Below are 21,239 nucleotides of genomic sequence, written 5' to 3' on the forward strand. Positions count from 1 at the left end.
TGGTCCAGATCGCATCTTCAGATGCATCAGCGGATAATCCTGTCTCCAAGGACAAGGGTGTCTCTCCTGTGGGGGCTGCAGAGTGCTCATCTTCTAGAGGACAGCACATTCAGCATTCAGGACTGTGTTCTGGTGACCACGGATGCCAGCCTGAGAGGCTGGGGAACAGTCACACAGGGAAGAAATTTCCAAGGAGTGTGGTCAAGTCTGGAGACTTCTCTCCACATAAATATACTGGGGCTAAGGGCAATTTACAATGCTCTGAGCCTAGGAAGACCTCTGCTTCAAAGACAACCGGTGCTGATCCAGTCGGACAACATCATGGCAGTCGCCCACGTAAACAGACTGGGCGGCACAAGAAGCAGGAGGACGATGGCAGCAAGGATTCTTCGCTGGGCGAAAAATCATGTGATAACACTGTCAGCAGTGTTCGTTCCGGGAGTGGACAACTGGGAACCAGATTTCCTCAGCAGGAATGAATTCCACCCGGGAAAGTGGGAACTTCATCTGGAAGTTTCCACATGATTGTGAACCGTTGGGAAAGACCAAAGGTGGTCATTATGGCGTCCCACCTGAAGCGCCAGGTCAAGAGACCCTCAGGCAATAGCTGGGACGCTCTGGTAACACCGTGGGTGTACCAGTCGGTGTATGTGTTCCCTCCTCTGCCTCTCATACCCAGGGTACTGAGAATTATAGGACGGAGAGGAGTAAGAACTATACTCGTGGCTCCGGATTGGCCAAGAAGGACTTGGTACCCGGAACTTCAAGAGATAATAAGAAGGGTCTTGATTCAGCAAGAATCATATCTGTTCCAAGACTTACCGCAGCTGCGTTGACAGCGGGGCGGTTGAACGCCGGATCCTAAGGGAAAAAGGCATTCCGGAAGAGGTCATCCCTACCCTGGTCAGAGCCAGGAAGGAGGTGACCGCACAACATTATCACCGCTTCGGTGAAAATATGTTCCATGGTATGAGGCCAGGAAGGCCCCAAGGAAGAATTTCAATTCGGTCAATTCCTACATTTCCTACAAACAGGAGTGTATATGGCCTCAAATTGGGGTCCATTAAGGTTCAAATTTCGGCCTGTCGATTTTCTTCCAGAAAGAATTGGCTTCAGTTCCTGAAGTCCAGAAGTTTGTCAAGGGAGTATTGCATATACAACCCCCTTTGGTGCCTCCAGTGGCACTGGGGGATCTCAACGTAGTTTTGGGATTCCTCAAATCACATTGCTTTAAACCGCTCAAATCTGTGGATTTGATATATCTCACATGGAAAGTGACCATGCTGTTAGTCCTGGCCTCGGCCAGGCGAGTGTCAGAATTGGCGGTTTTGTCTCACAAAAGCCATATCTGATTGTCCATTCGGACAGGGCAGAGCTGCGGACTCGTCCCCAGTTTCTCCCTAAGGTGGTGTCAGCGTTTCACCTGAACCAGCTTATTGTGGTACCTGCGGCTACTAGGGACTTGGAGGACTCCAAGTTGCTGGATGTTGTCAGGGCCCTGAAAATATAGGTTTCCAGGTCGGCTGGAGTCAGGAAATCTGACTTGCTGTTATCCTGTATGCACCCAACAAACTGGGTGCTCTTGCTTCTAAGCAGATGATTGTTAGCTGGATGTGTAGTACAATTCAGCTTGCACATTCTGTGGCAGGTATGCCACAGCCAAAATATGTAAATGCCCATTCCACAAGGAAGGTGGGCTCATCTTGGGCGGCTGCCCGAGGGGTCTCGGCTTTACAACTTTGCCGAGCTGCTACTTGGTCAGGGGAAGAACAAGTTTGAAAAATTCTACAAAATTGATACCCTGGCTGAGGAGGACCTGGAGTTCTCTCATTCGGTACTGCAGAGTCATCCGCACTCTCCCGCCCGTTTGGGAGCTTTGGTATAATCCCCATGGTCCTTTCGGAACCCCAGCATCCACTAGGACGTCAGAGAAAATAAGAATTTACTTACCGATAATTCTATTTCTCGTAGTCCGTAGTGGATGCTGGGCGCCCATCCCAAGTGCGGATTGTCTGCAATACTTGTACATAGGCCCTCATTCCGAGTTGATCGGTCGCAATGCGAATGTAGCAGAGTTACACACGCTAAGCCTCCGCCTACTGGGAGTGTATCTTAGCATCTTAAAAGTGCGACCGATGTATTCGCAATATTGCGATCACAAACCTCGTAGCAGTTTTAGAGTAGCTTCAGACTTACTCTGCCTGTGCGATCAGTTCAGTGCTTGTCGTTCCTGGTTGACGTCATAAACACACCCAGCGTTCGCCCAGGCACTCCCACCGTTTCTCCGGCCACTCCTGCGTTTTTTCCGGAAACGGTAGCGTTTTCAGCCACACGCCCCTAAAACGCCGTGTTTCCGCCCAGTAACACCCATTTCCTGTCAATCACATTACGATCGCCGGAGCGATGAAAAAGCCGTGAGTAAAATTACTTTCTTCATAGCAAAGTTACTTGGCGCAGTCGCAGTGCGAACATTGCGCATGCGTACTAAGCGGATTTTCATTGCGATGCGATGAAAAATACCGAGCGAACAACTCGGAATGAGGGCCATAGTTATTGTACAAAAATCGGGTTATTATTGTTGTGAGCCATCTTTTCAGAGGCTCCGCGGTTATCATGCTGTTAACTGGGTTCAGATCACAGGTTGTACAGTGTGATTGGTGTGGCTGGTATGAGTCTTACCCGGGATTCAAAATCCTTCCTTATTGTACGCTCGTCCGGGCACAGTATTCTAACTGAGGCTTGGAGGTGGGTCATAGGGGGAGGAGCCAGTGCACACCACCTGATCCTAAAGCTTTTACTTTTTGTGCCCTGTCTCCTGCGGAGCCGCTATTCCCCATTGTCCTTTCGGAACCCCAGCATCCACTACGGACTACGAGAAATAGAATTATCGGTAAGTAAATTCTTATTTTTGTTAGGTTTTTTATTTTCAGTGAGTCCTGCTGGCAACAGGCTCACTGCAACGCGGGACTAAGGGGAGAAGAAGCGAACTCACCTGCGTGCAGGATGGATTGGGCTTCTTAGGCTACTGGACACTAGCTCCAGAGGGACGATCACAGGTACAGCCTGGATGGGTCACCGGAGCCGTGCCGCCGGCCCCCTTACAGATGCTGAAGAGAGAAGAGGTCCAGAAATCGGCGGCAGAAGACATCCCAGTCTTCTTTAAGGTAGCGCACAGCACTGCAGCTGTGCGCCATTGCTCTCAGCACACTTCACACTGCGGTCACTGAGGGTGCAGGGCGCTGGGGGGGGGGCGCCCTGGGCAGCAATGTACATACCTATACTGGCTAAAAATACATCACATATAGCCCCTGGGCTATAGGGATGTATTTAACCCCTGTCAGGATTCCAGAAAAAAACGGGAGAAGAGCCCGCCGAAAAGGGGGCGGGGCCTATCTCCTCAGCACACAGCGCCATTTTCCCCACACAGCTCCGCTGGTAGGAAGGCTCCCAGGCTCTCCCCTGCACTGCATTACAGAAACAGGGTAAAATCAGAGGGGGGGGGGGGGGGGCACTTTTTGGCGATATTTGTGATATTTAAGCTGCTATAAAGGGAAACACTTATTATAAGGTTGTCCCTGTATAATTATAGCGCTTTGGTGTGTGCTGGCAAACTCTCCCTCTGTCTCCCCAAAGGGCTAGTGGGGTCCTGTCTTCTATTAGAGCATTCCCTGTGTGTCTGCTGTGTGTCGGTACGTGTGTGTCGACATGTATGAGGACGATGTTGGTGTGGAGGTGGAGCAATTGCCTGTAATGGTGATGTCACCCCCTAGGAAGTCGACACCGGAATGGATGGCTTTATTTATGAAATTACGTGATAGTGTCAGCACGCTGCAAAAGTCGGTTGACGACATGAGACGGCCGGCAAACCAATTAGTACCTGTCCAGGCGTCTCAAACACCGTCAGGGGCTTTAAAACGCCCATTTACCTCAGTCGGTCGACACAGACACGGACACTGACTCCAGTGTCGACGGTGAAGAAACAAACGTATTTTCCAGTAGGGCCACACGTTACATGATCACGGCAATGAAGGAGGCGTTGCATATTTCTGATACTGCAAGTACCACAAAAAGGGGTATTATGTGGGGTGTGAAAAAACTACCTGTAGTTTTTCCTGAATCAGATGAATTGAATGAAGTGTGTGATGAAGCGTGGGTTACCCCCGATAAAAAAACTGCTAATTTCAAAAAAGGTATTGGCATTATACCCTTTCCCGCCAGAGGTTAGGGCGCGCTGGGAAACACCCCCTAGGGTAGATAAGGCGCTCACACGCTTATCAAAACAAGTGGCGTTACCGTCTCCTGATGCGGCCGCCCTCAAGGAGCCAGCGGATAGGAGGCTGGAAAATACCCTAAAAAGTATGTACACACATACTGGCGTTATACTACGACCAGCTATCGCGTCAGCCTGGATGTGCAGTGCTGGGGTAGCTTGGTCGGAGTCCCTGACTGAAAATATTGATACCCTGGATAGGGACAATATTTTATTGACTATAGAGCATTTAAAGGATGCTTTTCTTTATATGCGAGATGCACAGAGGGATATTTGCACTCTGGCATCAAGGGTAAGTGCGCTGTCCATTTCTGCCAGAAGAAGTTTATGGACGCGACAGTGGTCAGGTGATGCGGATTCCAAGCGGCATATGGAAGTTTTGCCGTATAAAGGGGAGGAGTTATTTGGGGTCGGTCTATCGGACTTGGTGGCCACGGCTACAGCCGGAAAATCCACCTTTTTACCTCAGGTCACCTCCCAGCAGAAAAAGACGCCGTCTTTTCAGCCGCAGCCCTTTCGTTCCCATAAGAACAAGCGGGCAAAAGGCCATCCATATCTGCCCCGAGGCAAAGGAAAGGGTAAGAGACTGCAGCAAGCAGCTCCTTCCCAGGAGCAGAAGCCCTCCCCCGCTTCTGCAAAGTCCTCAGCATGACGCTGGGGCCTTACAAGCGGACTCGGGTGCGGTGGGGGGTCGTCTCAAGAATTTCAGCGCGCAATGGGCTCACTCGCAAGTGGACCCCTGGATCCTGCAGGTAGTATCTCAGGGTTACAGCTTGGAATTCGAGACGTCTCCCCCTCGCCGGTTCCTGAAGTCTGCTTTACCAACGTCTCCCTCCGACAGGGCGACGGTTTTGGAGGCCATTCACAAGCTGTATTCTCAGCAGGTGATAGTCAAGGTACCCCTCTTACAACAGGGAAAGGGGTATTATTCCACGCTGTTTGTGGTACCGAAGCCGGACGGCTCGGGGAGACCTATTCTAAATCTGAAGTCCTTGAACATGTACATACAAAAGTTCAAGTTCAAGATGGAGTCACTCAGAGCAGTGATAGCGAATCTGGAAGAAGGGGACTTTATGGTGTCCTTGGACATCAAGGATGCTTACCTCTATGTCCCAATTTGCCCTTCACACCAAGGGTACCTCAGGTTCGTGGTACAAAACTGTCACTATCAGTTTCAGACGCTGCCGTTTGGATTGTCCACGGCACCCCGGGTCTTTACCAAGGTAATGGCCGAAATGATGATTCTTCTTCGAAGAAAAGGCGTATTAATTATCCCTTACTTGGACGATCTCCTGATAAGGGCAAGGTCCAGAGAACAGCTAGAGGTCGGAGTAGCACTTTCCCAAGTAGTGCTGCAACAGCACGGGTGGATTCTAAATATTCCAAAATCCCAGCTGATCCCGACAACACGTCTGCTGTTCCTAGGGATGATTCTGGACACTGTTCAGAAAAAGGTGTTTCTTCCGGAGGAGAAAGCCAGGGAGTTATCCGAACTTGTCAGGAACCTCCTAAAACCAGGAAAGGTGTCTGTGCATCAATGCACTAGAGTCCTGGGAAAAATGGTGGCTTCTTACGAAGCGATTCCATTCGGCAGATTCCACGCAAGAACTTTCCAGTGGGATCTGCTGGACAAATGGTCCGGTTCGCATCTTCAGATGCATCAGCGGATAACCCTGTCTCCGAGGACAAGGGTGTCTCTTCTGTGGTGGTTGCAGAGTGCTCATCTGTTAGAGGGCTGCAGATTCGGCATACAGAACTGGGTCCTGGTGACCACGGATGCCAGCCTGAGAGGCTGGGGAGCAGTCACTCAGGGAAGAAACTTCCAGGGCGTGTGGTCGAGCCTGGAGACGTCTCTTCACATAAATATTCTGGAGCTAAGAGCAATCTACAATGCTCTAAGCCTGGCAAAACCTCTGCTTCAGGGTCAGCCGGTGTTGATCCAGTCAGACAACATCACGGCAGTCGCCCACGTAAACAGACAGGGCGGCACAAGAAGCAGGAGGGCAATGGCAGAAGCTGCAAGGATTCTTCGCTGGGCGGAAAATCATGTGATAGCACTGTCAGCAGTGTTCATTCCGGGAGTGGACAACTGGGAAGCAGACTTCCTCAGCAGACACGACCTTCACCCGGGAGAGTGGGGACTTCATCCAGAAGTCTTCCACATGCTGGTGATCCGTTGGGAAAAACCAATGGTGGACATGATGGCGTCCCGCCTCAACAAAAAACTGGACAGGTATTGCGCCAGTTCGAGAGACCCTCAGGCAATAGCTGTGGACGCTCTGGTAACACCATGGGTGTACCAGTCGGTGTATGTGTTTCCGCCTCTGCCTCTCATACCCAAGGTATTGAGAATTATACACCAAGGGGGCGTAAGAACGATACTCGTGGCTCCGGATTGGCCAAGAAGGACTTGGTACCCGGAACTTCAAGAGATGCTCACGGAAGATCCGTGGCCTCTACCTCTAAGAAGGGACCTGCTTCAGCAGGGACCCTGTCTATTCCAAGACTTACCGCGGCTGCGTTTGACGGCATGGCGGTTGAACGCCGGATCCTGAAGGAAAAAGGCATTCCGGAGGAAGTCATCCCTACCCTGATTAGAGCCAGGAAGGAGGTGACCGCACAGCATTATCACCGCATTTGGGGAAAATATGTTGCGTGGTGTGAGGCCCGGAGGGCCCAGACGGAAGAATTTCAACTGGGTCGATTCCTACACTTCCTGCAAACAGGATTGTCTATGGGCCTCAAATTGGGATCCATTAAGGTTCAAATTTCGGCCCTGTCGATTTTCTTCCAGAAAGAATTGGCTTCAGTTCCTGAAGTCCAGACCTTTGTCAAGGGAGTACTACATATACAGCCCCCGGTTGTGCCTCCAGTGGCACCGTGGGATCTCAATGTAGTTTTGGAATTTCTCAAATCTCATTGGTTTGAACCACTCAAATCTGTGGATTTGAAATATCTCACATGGAAAGTGACCATGCTACTGGCCCTGGCTTTGGCCAGGAGAGTGTCAGAGTTGGCGGCTTTATCTTACAAAAGCCCATATCTGATTTTCCATTCGGACAGGGCAGAACTGCGGACTCGTCTGCATTTTCTCCCTAAGGTGGTATCAGCGTTTCACCTGAACCAGCCTATTGTGGTGCCTGCGGCTACTAGCGACTTGGAGGAGTCCAAGTTGTTGGACGTTGTCAGAGCCCTGAAAATATATATTTCAAGGACGGCTGGAGTCAGGAAGTCTGACTCGCTGTTTATACTGTATGCACCCAACAAGCTGGGTGCTCCTGCGTCTAAGCAGACGATTGCTCGTTGGATTTGTAGCACAATTCAACTTGCACATTCTGTGGCAGGCCTGCCACTGCCAAAATCTGTAAATGCCCACTCCACAAGGAAGGTGGGCTCATCTTGGGCGGCTGCCCGAGGGGTCTCGGCATTACAACTCTGCCGAGCGGCTACGTGGTCAGGGGAGAACACGTTTGTAAAATTCTACAAATTTGATACCCTGGCTAAGGAGGACCTGGAGTTCTCTCATTCGGTGCTGCAGAGTCATCCGCACTCTCCCGCCCGTTTGGGAGCTTTGGTATAATCCCCATGGTCCTTACGGAGTCCCCAGCATCCACTTAGGACGTCAGAGAAAATAAGAATTTACTTACCGATAATTCTATTTCTCGTAGTCCGTAGTGGATGCTGGGCACCCATCCCAAGTGCGGATTGTCTGCAATACTTGTACATAGTTATTGTTACAAAAATCGGGTTATTATTGTTGTGAGCCATCTTTTCAGAGGCTCCTCTGTTATCATGCTGTTAACTGGGTCCAGATCACAGGTTGTACAGTGTGATTGGTGTGGCTGGTATGAGTCTTACCCGGGATTCAAAATCCTTCCTTATTGTGTACGCTCGTCCGGGCACAGTATCCTAACTGAGGCTTGGAGGAGGGTCATGGGGGGAGGAGCCAGTGCACACCACCTAGTGGACAAACTTTTATTTTTGTGCCCTGTCTCCTGCGGAGCCGCTATTCCCCATGGTCCTTACGGAGTCCCCAGCATCCACTACGGACTACGAGAAATAGAATTATCGGTAAGTAAATTCTTATTTTTTCCTGCATCTGAGGAATTAAATGAGGTGTGTGAGGAAGCGTGGACTTCCCCAGATAAGAAATTAATAATTTCTAAACGGTTAATGGCAGCGTACCCTTTCCCGCCAGAGGATAGGTCACGTTGGGAAACACCCCCTAGGGTAGATAAAGCGCTGACACGCTTATCAAAGAAGGTGGCTCTACCGTCTCCGGATACGGCCGCCCTAAAACAACCTGCTGATAGAAAGCAGGAAAATACCCTACAAGCTATATACACACACACTGGCATTATATTGAGACCCGCTATTGCATCAGCTTGGATGTGCAGTGCTGCAGCTGCGTGGTCAGATTCCCTGTCGGAAAACATTGATACCATGGATAGGGACAATATTTTGCTGATGATTGAGCATATAAAAGACACGGTCTTATACATGCGTGATGCACAGAGGGATATTTGCCGGCTGGCATCAAAAATAAGCGCTATGTCCATTGCCGCCAGAAGGGGGTTATGGACTAGGCAATGGTCAGGTGATGCCGACTCAAAGCGGCACATGGAAGTTTTACCCTATAAAGGGGTGGAACTTTTTGGGGAGGGCCTTTTCAGACCTCGTTTCCACAGTTACTGCTGGGAAATCAACCTTTTTGCCACAGGCTACCCCACAGCAAAAGAAAGCACCGTATTATCAGGTACAGTCCTTTCGGCCCCAGAAAAATAAGAGGGCTAGAGGCTCATCCTTTCTGCCGAAGGGCAGAGGTAGGGGGAAAAAAGCTGCAGCACACAGCTAGTTCCCAAGAGCAGAAGTCCTCCCCTGCGTCCGGTAAGTCCACAGCATGACGCTGGGGCTGCTCAGGCGGAACCGGGAACGGTGGGGGCCCGTCTCAGAAATTTCAGCGCACAGTGGGCTCTCTCACAGGTGGATCCCTGGGTCCTTCAAGTAGTATCTCAGGGGTACAGGCTGGAATTCGAGACGTTTTCCCCCGCCGTTTCCTAAAATCTGCCCTACTGGCAACTCCCTCTGCCAGGGAGGCAGTGTTGGTGGCTATTCAAAATCTGTATTCACAGCAAGTGATTGTCAAAATACCCCTCCTTCAACATGGACAGGGTTACTATTCCACAATGTTTGTGGTACCGAAACCAGACGGTTCGGTGAGACCCATCTTAAATTTAAAATCCTTGAACACTTATCTCAGAAGGTTCAAGTTCAAGATGGAATCGCTCAGAGCGATTATTGCGAGCCTGGAGGAGGGGGATTACATGGTCTCCCTGGACATCAAGGATGAGTACCTGCATGTCCCCATTTACCCTCCGCACCAGGAGTACCTCAGATTTGTGGTACAGGACTGTCATTATCCGTTCCAGACGCTGCCGTTTGGGTTATCCACGGCACCGAGGGTCTTTACCAAGGTAATGGCCGAAATGATGATACTCCTTCGCAAGAAGGGAGTTTTAATTATCCGTACTTGGACGATCTCCTGATAAAGGCGAGGTCCAAAGAACAGTTGGTAGTGGGGGTAGCACTTTCTCGGGAAGTGCTACAACAGCACGGCTGGATTCTCAATATTCCAAAGTCACAGCTGGTCCCGACGACGCGTCTTCTGTTCCTGGGAATGATTCTGGACACAGACCAGAAAAGAGTGTTTCTCCCAGTGGAAAAAGCCGAGGAGTTGTCATCTCTAGTCAGAGACATCCTAAAACCAGGAAAAGTGTCGGTACATCAATGCACACGAGTCCTGGGAAAAATGGTAGCTTCATACGAAGAAATTCCATTCGGAAGGTTCCACGCAAGGACGTTCCAGTGGGACCTGTTGGACAAATGGTCCGGGTTCCATCTCCAGATGCAACAGCGGATAACCCTATTGTCCAGAACCAGGGTGTCACTGCTGTGGTGGCTGCAGAGGGCTCATCTACTAGAGGGCCACAGATTCGGAATACAGGACTGGGTCCTGGTGACCACGGATGCCAGCCTTCGGGGCTGGGGTGCAGTCACAAAGGGAAGAAATTTCCAAGGACTGTGGTCAGATCAGGAGATTTCTCTTCACATAAATATCCTGGAGCTAAGGGCCATTTACAATGCCCTAAGCCAGGCAAGGCCCCTGCTTCAGATCCAGCCGGTACTGAACCAGTCAGACAACATCACGGCGGTCGCCCATGTAAACAGACAGGGCGGCACAAGAAGCAGGATGGCGATGGCAGAAGCCACAAGGATTCTCCGATGGGCAGAGAATGTGTTAGCACTGACAGCAGTGTTCATTCTGGGAGTGGACAATTGGGAAGCAGACTTCCTCAGCAGGCACGACCTCCACCCGGGAGAAGGGGGACTTCATCCAGAAGTCTTCCAAATGCTGATAAACCGGTGGGAAAGACCACAGGTGGACATGATGGCGTCCCGCCTCAACAAAAAGTTGAAAAGATATTGCGCCAGGTCAAGAGACCCTCAGGCGATCGCTGTGGACGCTCTAGTGACACCGTGGGTGTACCAGTCGGTTTATGGGTTTTCCTCCTCTACCTCTCATACCCAAGGTACTGAGAATAATAAGAAGGCGAGGAGTGAAAACTATACTCGTGGTTCCGGATTGGCCAAGAAGAGCTTGGTACCCGGAACTTCAAGAGATGCTTGCAGAGGACCCTTGGCCTCTGCCACTCAGACAAGACCTGCTGCGGCAGGGACCCTGTCTGTTCCAAGATGTACCGTGGCTGCGTTTGACGGCATGGTGATTGAACACCGGATCCTACAGGAAAAGGGTATTCTGGAGGAAATCATCCCTACCCTGATCAAAGCCAGGAGGGATGTCACTGCAAGACATTATCACCGCATTTGGCGGAAATATGTTGCTTGGTGTGAGGTCATGAAGGCCCCGACGGAGGAATTTCAACTAGGTCGATTCCTGCACTTCCTGCAAGCAGGGGTGATGTTGGGCCTCAAATTGGGGTCCATCAAGGTCCAGATTTCGGCTCTGTCGATTTTCTTCCAGAAAGAACTGGCTTCATTGCCTGAAGTTCAGACTTTTGTCAAAGGAGTTCTGCTTATTCAGCCTCCTTTTGTGCCCCCAGTGGCACCTTGGGATCTCAGTGTGGTTTTGGAATTCCTGAAATCACATTGGTTCGAACCACTTAAGACTGTGGATTTAAAATATCTTGCGTGGAAAGTGGTTATGCTGTTGGCTCTGGCTTCGGCCAGGCGGGTTTCAGAATTGGCGGCTTTGTCTTGTAAAAGCCCTTATCTGATTTTCCATATGGATAGGGCAGAATTGAGGACTCGTCCTCAGTTTCTTCCGAAGGTGGTATCAGCTTTTCACTTGATCCAACCTATTGTGGTGCCTGCGGCTACTAGGGACTTGGAGGATTCCAAGTTGCTGGATGTAGTCAGGGCCCTGAAAATTTATGTTTCCAGGACGGCTGGAGTCAGAAAAACTGACTCGCTGTTTATCCTGTATGCAACCAACAAGCTGGGTGCTTCTGCTTCTAAGCAGTCTATTGCGCGCTGGATTTGTAGCACTATTCAGCTGGCGCATTCTGCGGTGGGATTACCGCAGCCTAAATCAATAAAAGCCCATTCCACAAGGAAGGTGGGCTCATCTTGGGCGGCAGCCCGAGGGGTCTCGGCTTTACAACTTTGCCGAGCAGCTGCTTGGTCAGGGGCAAAACACATTTGCAAAATTCTACAAATTGATACCCTGGCTGAGGAGGACCTGGAGTTCTCTCATTCGGTGCTGCAGTCATCCGCACTCTCCCGCCCATTTGGGAGCTTTGGTATAATCCCCATGGTCCTTACGGAGTCCCCAGCATCCACTAGGACGTCAGAGAAAATAAGAATTTACTCACCGGTAATTCTATTTCTCGTAGTCCGTAGTGGATGCTGGGCGCCCATCCCAAGTGCGGATTGTCTGCAATACTTGTACACAGTTACAAAAATCGGGTTGTTATTGCGAGCCATCTATTCAGAGGCTCCATTGTTGTCATACTGTTAACCGGGGTTCCTATCGCGTGTTATATGGTGTTATATGGTGTGATTGGTGTGGCTGGTATGAGTCTTACCTGGGATTCAAAATCCTTCCTTATTGTGTCGGCTCTTCCGGGCACAGTTCCTAACTGAGGCTTGGAGGAGGGTCATAGGGGGAGGAGCCAGTGCACACCAGATAGTCCTAAATCTTTCTTTAGCGTGCCCAGTCTCCTGCGGAGCCCGTCTATTCCCCATGGTCCTTACGGAGTCCCCAGCATCCACTACGGACTACGAGAAATAGAATTACCGGTGAGTAAATTCTTATTTTTTCAGCCAGGTCTGGATTCACTCAGATCTCCATCCTTGGGTATTACAAATAGTGTCCCAGGGTTACAGGTTGGAATTTCAAGATCTTCCCCCATGCCGATTTTGTGCTGAACGCAATACAGAAATTGTGTCAAGACAAGGTTATTTCCTTAGTTCCCGTGATGCAACAGGAAAAAGGTGGTTTTTATTCAAGCCTATTTGTGGTACCGAAGCCGGATGGTTCATAATCAGCCAGCCTAAAAGCTGTGTATATTCTTCCCACTAATCCTAATAAAATGTACATATATAAAGCAATGAGGTCATACATATACATAATGAAGTTATACATGGACAAAATGGCATCTAAAAAGTAGTTACAAATAACACCCCATACAGAAATATATCAATGCGAGGGATCAATTGTAACGACCTAGAAGAAGGTCTATTCTCTAATATGACCTGTGTACAGCAGAGTAATAAGTATAATCACGCACAAATGATGTCTAATTCTCCGAGTGTTATAGAGGTCAGATTCAGCTAATAAAGGGAGCATGAGGAAGCTGAGGAACGGGCGGCATTACTGGTCTGTTCCTCAGTAGTGGAGGATCTATCAAGATGAGGGTATGGAGCAAGAGTAACATATCCCATAAGGAGAAGTGCAATTTCTTGTAGCTATTGAATAAAAAAGATTTATGAAATTGGGGCTGTCTGGCATGAGGGGCATAGAGAGAAGTGAGGGGGACATATTTATAATGAATCTTCCCATCTAGAATCCAATATCTACCATTGCAATCCACCCACTTGCTGTCCAGGTGAAAGGGGCAGGATTTATTAGAAAGGATGGCTACACCACAGGAGATAGAGCATGCTGGGTAGTTATTGGTAAACTGAGGGGGAGAGTGCAATGGAACATGTGATTCCTGAGTGGCTACCACCGCCACCTTCTGGTCAGTGAAATATTTTATTGCAAGACGTCTCTTACGGGGAGAAATAAGACCTTTTACATTAAGACTTAAAAACGTCACCGTGATAGAGATCAGATCATGGTATGAAACATCTAGGATCATCTGTGTAAAGTCCAGTAGAGTCTGTAGGGCGTGTGCATACTTCAAACTATCAAATCACAGAAAAAATAAAATAGGGAACAAAAATGAGACACAAACAGAAATAGCGTCCATAAAGGAGCTAGAGATTCCGTCACTAGGGTACCGTGACAGAAAGGTAGAAAAAGGTGGCAGTCGGGCCTAAAAGGGAAACTCACCGACTACCCCAAGTAGCCATACGAGAGTGCAAATTCTAGTCATCGTAGTAACAATTGTATAAAGAAATCTCAAATGTAGCATAACATAGTACTATTCTTAATCTCAATGTAACCAGAGGAGGTAAAGGCTAAGAACCTGGTCTTTTATACTATTTAGGTTCCACCAACACAGTTATAAGGGCAACAGGATGTTAGATGAATCAGTCATGCTTTACCTGAACACCCAAACATTCTAGAAAGGTATAGCGAAATGTAAGAGTGGAAAGAATATCAGACTATATTATACTATATTATTTATATTATTGCTACTATATAGCAATTAAAGAGCACAGGACATAAAGAGAAAGACACGTTTTAAACCCATAACGAGAACAAATAAATCTGGCCCAAAAATAGATCCATGCCCACTTAGTCCCAGATGCCACATGTTACAGTAGGAAACAAACTCTGAGTGTCTGCAACAGTCTTACTGCTTTAGCATATTACTTCAAGATGGAAGACCACTCCTGCTGGATTGCTTTAGGTATAGTGTCATGTGGGATTTTTTATGTTGATAGTCCTTCATTTTCAGAATAGCAGGGCCATCCTCAGGTGAAGGTATCACTGTGAAGGCGCCGTTTTGCATTACAATAACCTTAGTAGGAAAGCCCCATTTGTATTGCACATTCCCTTGGGTGGAATAGACGCCTTTTGGCCAGCGTCACAGGAGAAATATCTGCAGATTATCCAGGCACTCAGCTGTGGATGAGGAAGGCAAAGCAGCCCGTAGAATGCATTCTTTAATATGAAAAACGTGGACCCTGAGCCGAGTGTCCCTCAGAGCTTGGATAGGGGCCTGTTTGGACTTTGGGAGTCTATATGGATCCTATCAAAAAGAAGGTCCGCTGCAGAAGCCTTCGGTGGAAGTTTCTGAAAAGAGGACCGTGACATAATCATAAAGCTCAGCATTTTGTAACAGAGGGGCAGATGTATTAAGCCAGGTGAAGTGATAAAGTGGAAGGTGATAATGCACCAGCCAATCAGCTCCTAACTGTCATTTTTCAAAGCCAGCCTGTAACATGTAAGTTAGGAGCTGATTGGCTGGTGCGTTATCACCTTCCACTTTATCACTTCACCAGGCTTAATACATCTGCCCCAGAATCCGGAACGCCCATTATTCTGATATTATTTCTCCGAGACCAGTCTTCTAAATCAATGACTTTATCACGAATAGAGACCGTGTCTTCCTGAAGGGTGTCATGTGCTGAAATCAGATCTTTGTGAGACGCAACAATCTCTCTAATCGTAGTCTGTACGAGTGCCAATCTCACTGATACCAGACCTCAAAGCTTGAATATTAGAGTTAAGTTCTGAGGTTATTTCAGTCCTTAAATGCAGATAACCTAGAATGTATAGAGCGTAGAGTAACAGGACCATCTAGAGCAGGCATTCCCAACCACGGTCCTCAAGGCACACTTACAGTGCAGGTTTTTGTGATATCCAGGCTTCAGCACAGGTACTTAATTAGTAGCTCAGTTATCATCTGTGCTGCAGCCCGGATATCTCTAAAACCTGCACTGTTGTTGTGCCTTGAGGACTGTGGTTGGGAATGCCTGATCTAGAGTGTCTTAAGACGTCTTCTGCCATTACAGCTGGGCTGTGCGTCTGACAAGAAGAAGCAGATGATGTAGCGGTCTCAGAAGGACCACCTGAATTTGAGGTACCAAAGGGATGGACAGGTGTGGCCAATTTGGTACATTTTAACCTTTTTTGGAGGCATGGTAAGCCAGCTCCAAAGAGACTGACCTCTCAGAGATACTAAAATACAAACGATCTATAAATAAAAGGAGCAGTAGTACGCTGTCAGGAGGTTACACCAAGATGACTCGGTTCAAAATTACATTCTTAGTTGGGATGACGGGGGTATCGAGGCCAAAATTTCAAGTAAACATGATGTAATGCAACTCAAATAACACAGTAATGACCGAGAAATTCCACTAGAGGTCAGCGTGATCACAGACGGGAAGCGCTCAGCACAGAGAGACACAAATGGCAAAATATATTCCGTGGATGAATCCACAAAATAATATACTGTGAGGTTGTAATCAGAGTGTAATGAGCTGTACTCAGTCGATACTTGATACTGGGCTCTGCATGTAGACTGAGAGGAAGTAGATTATAGTGGTACCATATAAATAGAAGGTAGTTTCACCTCCAGGCAAATGCCTCAGTTTAGTGTAGTGACCCCGTTCCAGCAGCCAGGACACTTATTTAGCAGCTTATATCAATTATAAACCTTATGAGATGGCCGGGCACCAGGATCCAAAATGGCAGCCACCTTCCTTCCCAATATCACCACCGGGCTCTGGTGACTGTGGGCAGCCTGTTCTGTCCCCAGCAGTAGTGGAATCTGCGCACCCATGTGAGTGGGAGAGCAAGTGATCCCGACTGAGCCAAAAGCGCCTCCTAGTCAGGTGGCCGGAGCGTACAGGAAAGCCTGGGCGCACTTAGCCCCAGAATACAGCCCATGGCTTCAGCAGTGTCACTGGGGTAAGCGACTTTAGGGCAGGAGGAGTGGGGGACGTAAAAGATTGGGTTTTGGTCCCAGTGGCGGCTGAGAGCTATCAGGTAGGGTAGATAAGAAGCCACTTAGTGAGGAGAGGTCCAGAAAGCACATCTGAATGGACTCAGGCCTCGGCCCTCTTATTTATTATTTTTTATACTAACAGGGGTGACAGGTGTGGTACATCCCTGCAAAGGCAGATCCAATCTCTCATCAGACTCTGCTGTCTTCCCTGCACTCTCACTCAGATGTTCACTGCTGCCAGTAGCACATGTATGAGAAGCAGAAGTATGGAGTCAGCTGTATAGATTCTGATATGTAATTCTCTGTATCATACTAACCGTACACACACCATCCTTATGACTATTGAGAGAATAGAGGTAATACACTGATGATGGGGGTGTAAGAGTGCATTATAACCTAGCAGATGATGATTGCAGTGTATTATATGGTGTATTTCATGTAAAGTACCTTGTTCCACCTCCTCTGCTGTAGCAATATACCTTATATAAGGGTGAGTAACACATGTACAGGCTTACCAGCGTATGAGCACACACATAAAGGAATACTACCTTACCAATGCTTCCAGGAGTAACGTTAGGATACATTTCTCTGATCCATCAGCTCATATGACTGATGTTATTGTTCATCTAGAATCTCCAATTCATACGATATGTTCCCCCTCCATTGTTTTACATTGGTGCTGACTTAGGACTTGGCGGGTGAATATATCTCCATATATACTTCATGGTTAGTTACCAGTACAAGAGAGAGAGATATCTAAGTCTTATTATAATATTACATATGTTATTGTGAGTGTTCTCAGGAGGGTGGACACAATGATAGTCTGAGACACAATATGATAAAGCCTTCATCAAAAGTTATATTTTATTATACACACACATTTACAATTAAGTGTCCTAGACAGTCGTCTTCTCCTATTGTTTACAAGATTAATATTGTTACAGAAAATGTCACATTTCCATAATGTATATTTTTTCCAGCAGATGGACACACAAGCAGGAATATCTCAGAAGGACATCTAATGTTATCCCCGGATTGTGACATAAAAGATAATGACAGTAGACAGGAATCTCCGGGAGATAACCCCATTACCCCAATTATATATCCAGCTCTATCAGCTGATCCCTCTGATCCTGGGAAATGTTCTCCTGATCACTCTGATATTGGTGCATCTGTTACAGCTCTGACAGTAGATACAGTGTTTCCCTGTTCTATAGATGCCAAATGTTTTACAAAGAACACAAAGCTTATTACCCATCAGCCAGCTAAGGCAGGTGAGAGGCCACTGATCTGTTCTGAGTGTGGAAAATGTTTTACATACAAATCAGATCTTGTTACGCATCAGCAAAATCACACAGGTAAGAATCTATTTTCTTGCCCTGAGTTCTCGAAATGTTTTACACAGAAATCATATATTATTACACATCAGCGAAGTCACACTGGTGAGAAGCCTTTTCCATGTTCTGAGTGTGGGAAATGTTTTGCACACAAATCAGTACTTGTTACACATCAGAGAAGTCACACAGGTGAGAAGCCATTTCCATGTCCTGAGTGTGGGAAATGTTTTAATCAGATCTCACATCTTGTTAGACATCAGCGAAGTCACACAGGTGAGAGGTCATTTTCTTGCTCTGAGTGTGGGAAATGTTTTACACAGAAATCAAAACTTGTTCCACATCAGCGAAGTCACACAGGTGAGAAACCATTTCCATGTTCTGAGTGTGGGAAATGTTTTGCACTCAAATCAGATCTTGTTAGACATAACAGAAATCACACAGGTGAGAAGCCATTTTCTTGCTCTGAGTGTGGGAAGTGTTTTACACAGAAATCACAACTTATTCCACATCAGCGAAGTCACACAGGTGAGAAGCCATTTCCATGTTCTGAGTGTGGGAAATGTTTTGCACAGAAATCAGATCTTATTGTGCATCAGAGAAGTCACACAGGTGAGAAGCCATTTCCATGTTTTGAGTGTGGGAAATGTTTTGCACAGAAATCATATCTTGTTAGCCATAACAGAATTCACACAGGTGAGAAGCCATTTTCTTGCTCTGAGTGTGGGAAATGTTTTACACAGAAATCACATCTTGTTACACATCAGCAAAGTCACACAGGTGAGAGACCATTTCCATACTCTGAGAGATAAGGTCTTGTTGCACACAATAGACATCACTCAGGTGAGGGACCATATTAGTCTTCTGGAGTATACCTTTTTACATAATGTTACTGACTCTCCCAGCCCTACATGACCAGGGTCCATGGTACCAGAAGCAGCTTCTGCCTCCTTACTGACTTACTGTAGGCCCCTATTACATAATCTTACTGACTCTCCCAGCCCGACATGACCAGGGTCCATGTACCAGAAGCAGCTTCTGCCTCCTTACTGACTTACTGTAGGCCCCTATTACATAATCTTACTGACTCTCCCAGCCCTACATGACCAGGGTCCATGTACCAGAAGCAGCTTCTGCCTCCTTACTGACTTAATGTAGGCCCCTATTACACAATCTTACTGACTCTCCCAGCCCTACATGACCAGGGTCCATGTACCAGAAGCAGCTTCTGCCTCCTTACTGACTTACTGTAGACCCCTATTACACAATCTTACTGACTCTCCCAGCCCTACATGACCAGGGTCCATGTACCAGAAGCAGCGCCCTGTTTGGTTCCATCTGCAGATGAAGGACTGTTACCAGCAGTATCATAATTCCCCAAGCAGTGCTGAGATGTCGGGTGACACAGGGTAGGCGGCACCTTTGCAGTAGCGGGGGCTGCCGGAGCAGTGTCTACATAGGAAATATTGTCTCCAAGCAGCGCTGAGGTGTCAGGGGAGACAGGGCGTATGGCTGCAGTGCGGTACCAGGAGCTGCTGGAAGAAGTGTCTATGTGGGTAATCATGTCCCCAAGAAGCACTAAGGTGCCAGAGCGGGTGGCAGTAGTGGGGGGAGCCGGGGCAGTGGCAGTAGTTTTTTTGGGGTGGCAGTAGTAGGGGAGACGAGGTGGGTGGCAGTACAGGGAAGTGGGGTGGGTGACAGTAGTGGGGGGGAGATGGGGCATGTGGCAGTAGTGGGGGGAGCCAGGGCGGTGGGAGTAGTGGAAGGAGACGGGGTGGATGGCTGCAGTGCGGTACCATGGGCTGCTGGAGGCAGTGTCTATGTGGGTAATCATGTCCCCAAGAAGCACTAAGGTGTCAGAGAGGAAGACAGAGTGGGTGGCAGTAGTGGGGGGAGATGGGGCGTGTGGCAGTAGTGGGGTGGAGACGGGGCGAGTGGCAGTAGTGGCGGGAGATGGGGCAGTGGCAGTAGTGTGGGAAGATGAGGTGGGTGGCAGTAGTGGGGGTGAGACACGAGGCGGATGGCAGTAGTGGCGGGAGATGGGGCGGTGACAGTAGTGGGGGAAGACAGGGCGGTGGCAGTAGTGGGGGGAGACGGCAGATGGCAGTAGTGGGGGGAGGTAGTAGTAGATGGAGGCAGTAGTGGGGGTAGAGAGGGCGGGTGGCCGCAGTGCAGTACCAGGGGCTGCTGGAGGCAGTAAAGAGGTGTATGGGTCCCGCACAGAACCAGTTGATAATTAGACTTAATGATTATTATGCTTCCTTATTTCTAATTAATCCCTTGTATGTGTTACTGTTATTTGCTGTGTCAGCCTTTATGTGTGTTCTGTGTAATAATCCTGAAAGTAGTGCTGCTACCGATCTCATATCATTTGTAGTAACTTGGAAAAGATGAGATATGAGGTGCACTCTGGAAGCTTATAGGGGGTTAATCAGAGATGAACACAGATGTGACATCACGCAGCCCCCCGGAAAATGGTCCCGGACCACCTGCATTCACCCCTCAGGGATGTGACTGCAATGTGTGTGTCTGCGCGGCCGCTGCGCATGTGCATATTGCCACCACCAGCAAACTGCTGCGGGCCGCTATTGCGGCTGGGTCTGAATGACCCCCATAGGCTGTTGTGCAGAGAAAAGTATTTTTAAGTTTAAAATATAGAGAAAAATCTGTGTATTAAAGATATGAAATAAAGTTGTTTAAAAACAAAAGTTTTCCGTTGAGTCTTTTTACGTGTCTGTGTATTATCTTATTTCCCGATAATTGTCGCTATGGTGACAGAAACAATTTCCTGTTAATGTGTCATTTGTGTTGTTACTTTTGTGTCCACATAATATCAGTGTTGCTGTGTATAAATATCCCGTCTGGTGTGTAAAGGTGGGTACACACGCTGCCATTGTGACTGTGCAATTTCCCTTGAACTGGCCGGAGCCCAGAACCACCAATAGTGACTGTATGTACTTGTGTTTGTAGCTATGCCTGATTGTGACAGCTCATGTGAATAGTGGGGTATATAGATATCTTTATTTTTAAATGATGTCTGTTCAAAGGTTCAGTTTTTGTGATTTTTACTTGTAGGTGAATTAGGGTTGTTGTATTGTCGAAGTCAAAAAATAAGATTTTAAACCTACCGGTAAATCTTTTTCTCCTAGTCCGTAGAGGATGCTGGGGACTCCGTAAGGACCATGGGGTATAGACGGGCTCTGCAGGAGACATGGGCACTCTAAAGACTTTATAATGGGTGTGCACTGGCTCCTCCCTCTATGCCCCTCCTCCAGACCTCAGAGAAACTGTGCCCAGAGGAGACGGACAGTACGAGGAAAGGATTTTTGTTAATCTAAGAGCAAGATTCATACCAGCCCACACCATCCACACCGTATAACATGGAATATACGCAACCAGTTAACAGTATGAACAAAACAGTATCAGCCAAAGACTGATCTTAACTGTAACCATAACCCTTATGTAAGCAATAACTATATACAAGCCTTGCAG

At 48.0% G+C, this 21,239-nt stretch overlaps 1 protein-coding gene across 1 annotated transcript in view; it reads left to right on the top strand.

Annotated features, from left to right (window-relative positions):
• The window catches only part of LOC134984132 (zinc finger protein ZFP2-like), a 237,785-nt gene extending 218,983 nt beyond the window's left edge, over positions 1-18,802 (top strand). Inside the window, exon 7 of the mRNA XM_063949755.1 lies at positions 17,397-18,802. Coding sequence (XP_063805825.1) covers positions 17,397-18,559 — 1,163 coding nt within the window. The 3' untranslated portion in view covers positions 18,560-18,802. The remainder of the gene's footprint in view (positions 1-17,396) is intronic.
• Positions 18,803-21,239: the final 2,437 nt, after the last annotated feature.

The sequence above is a fragment of the Pseudophryne corroboree genome (genome assembly GCF_028390025.1).
Source record: "Pseudophryne corroboree isolate aPseCor3 chromosome 3 unlocalized genomic scaffold, aPseCor3.hap2 SUPER_3_unloc_38, whole genome shotgun sequence".
Classification (NCBI taxonomy): domain Eukaryota; kingdom Metazoa; phylum Chordata; class Amphibia; order Anura; family Myobatrachidae; genus Pseudophryne; species Pseudophryne corroboree.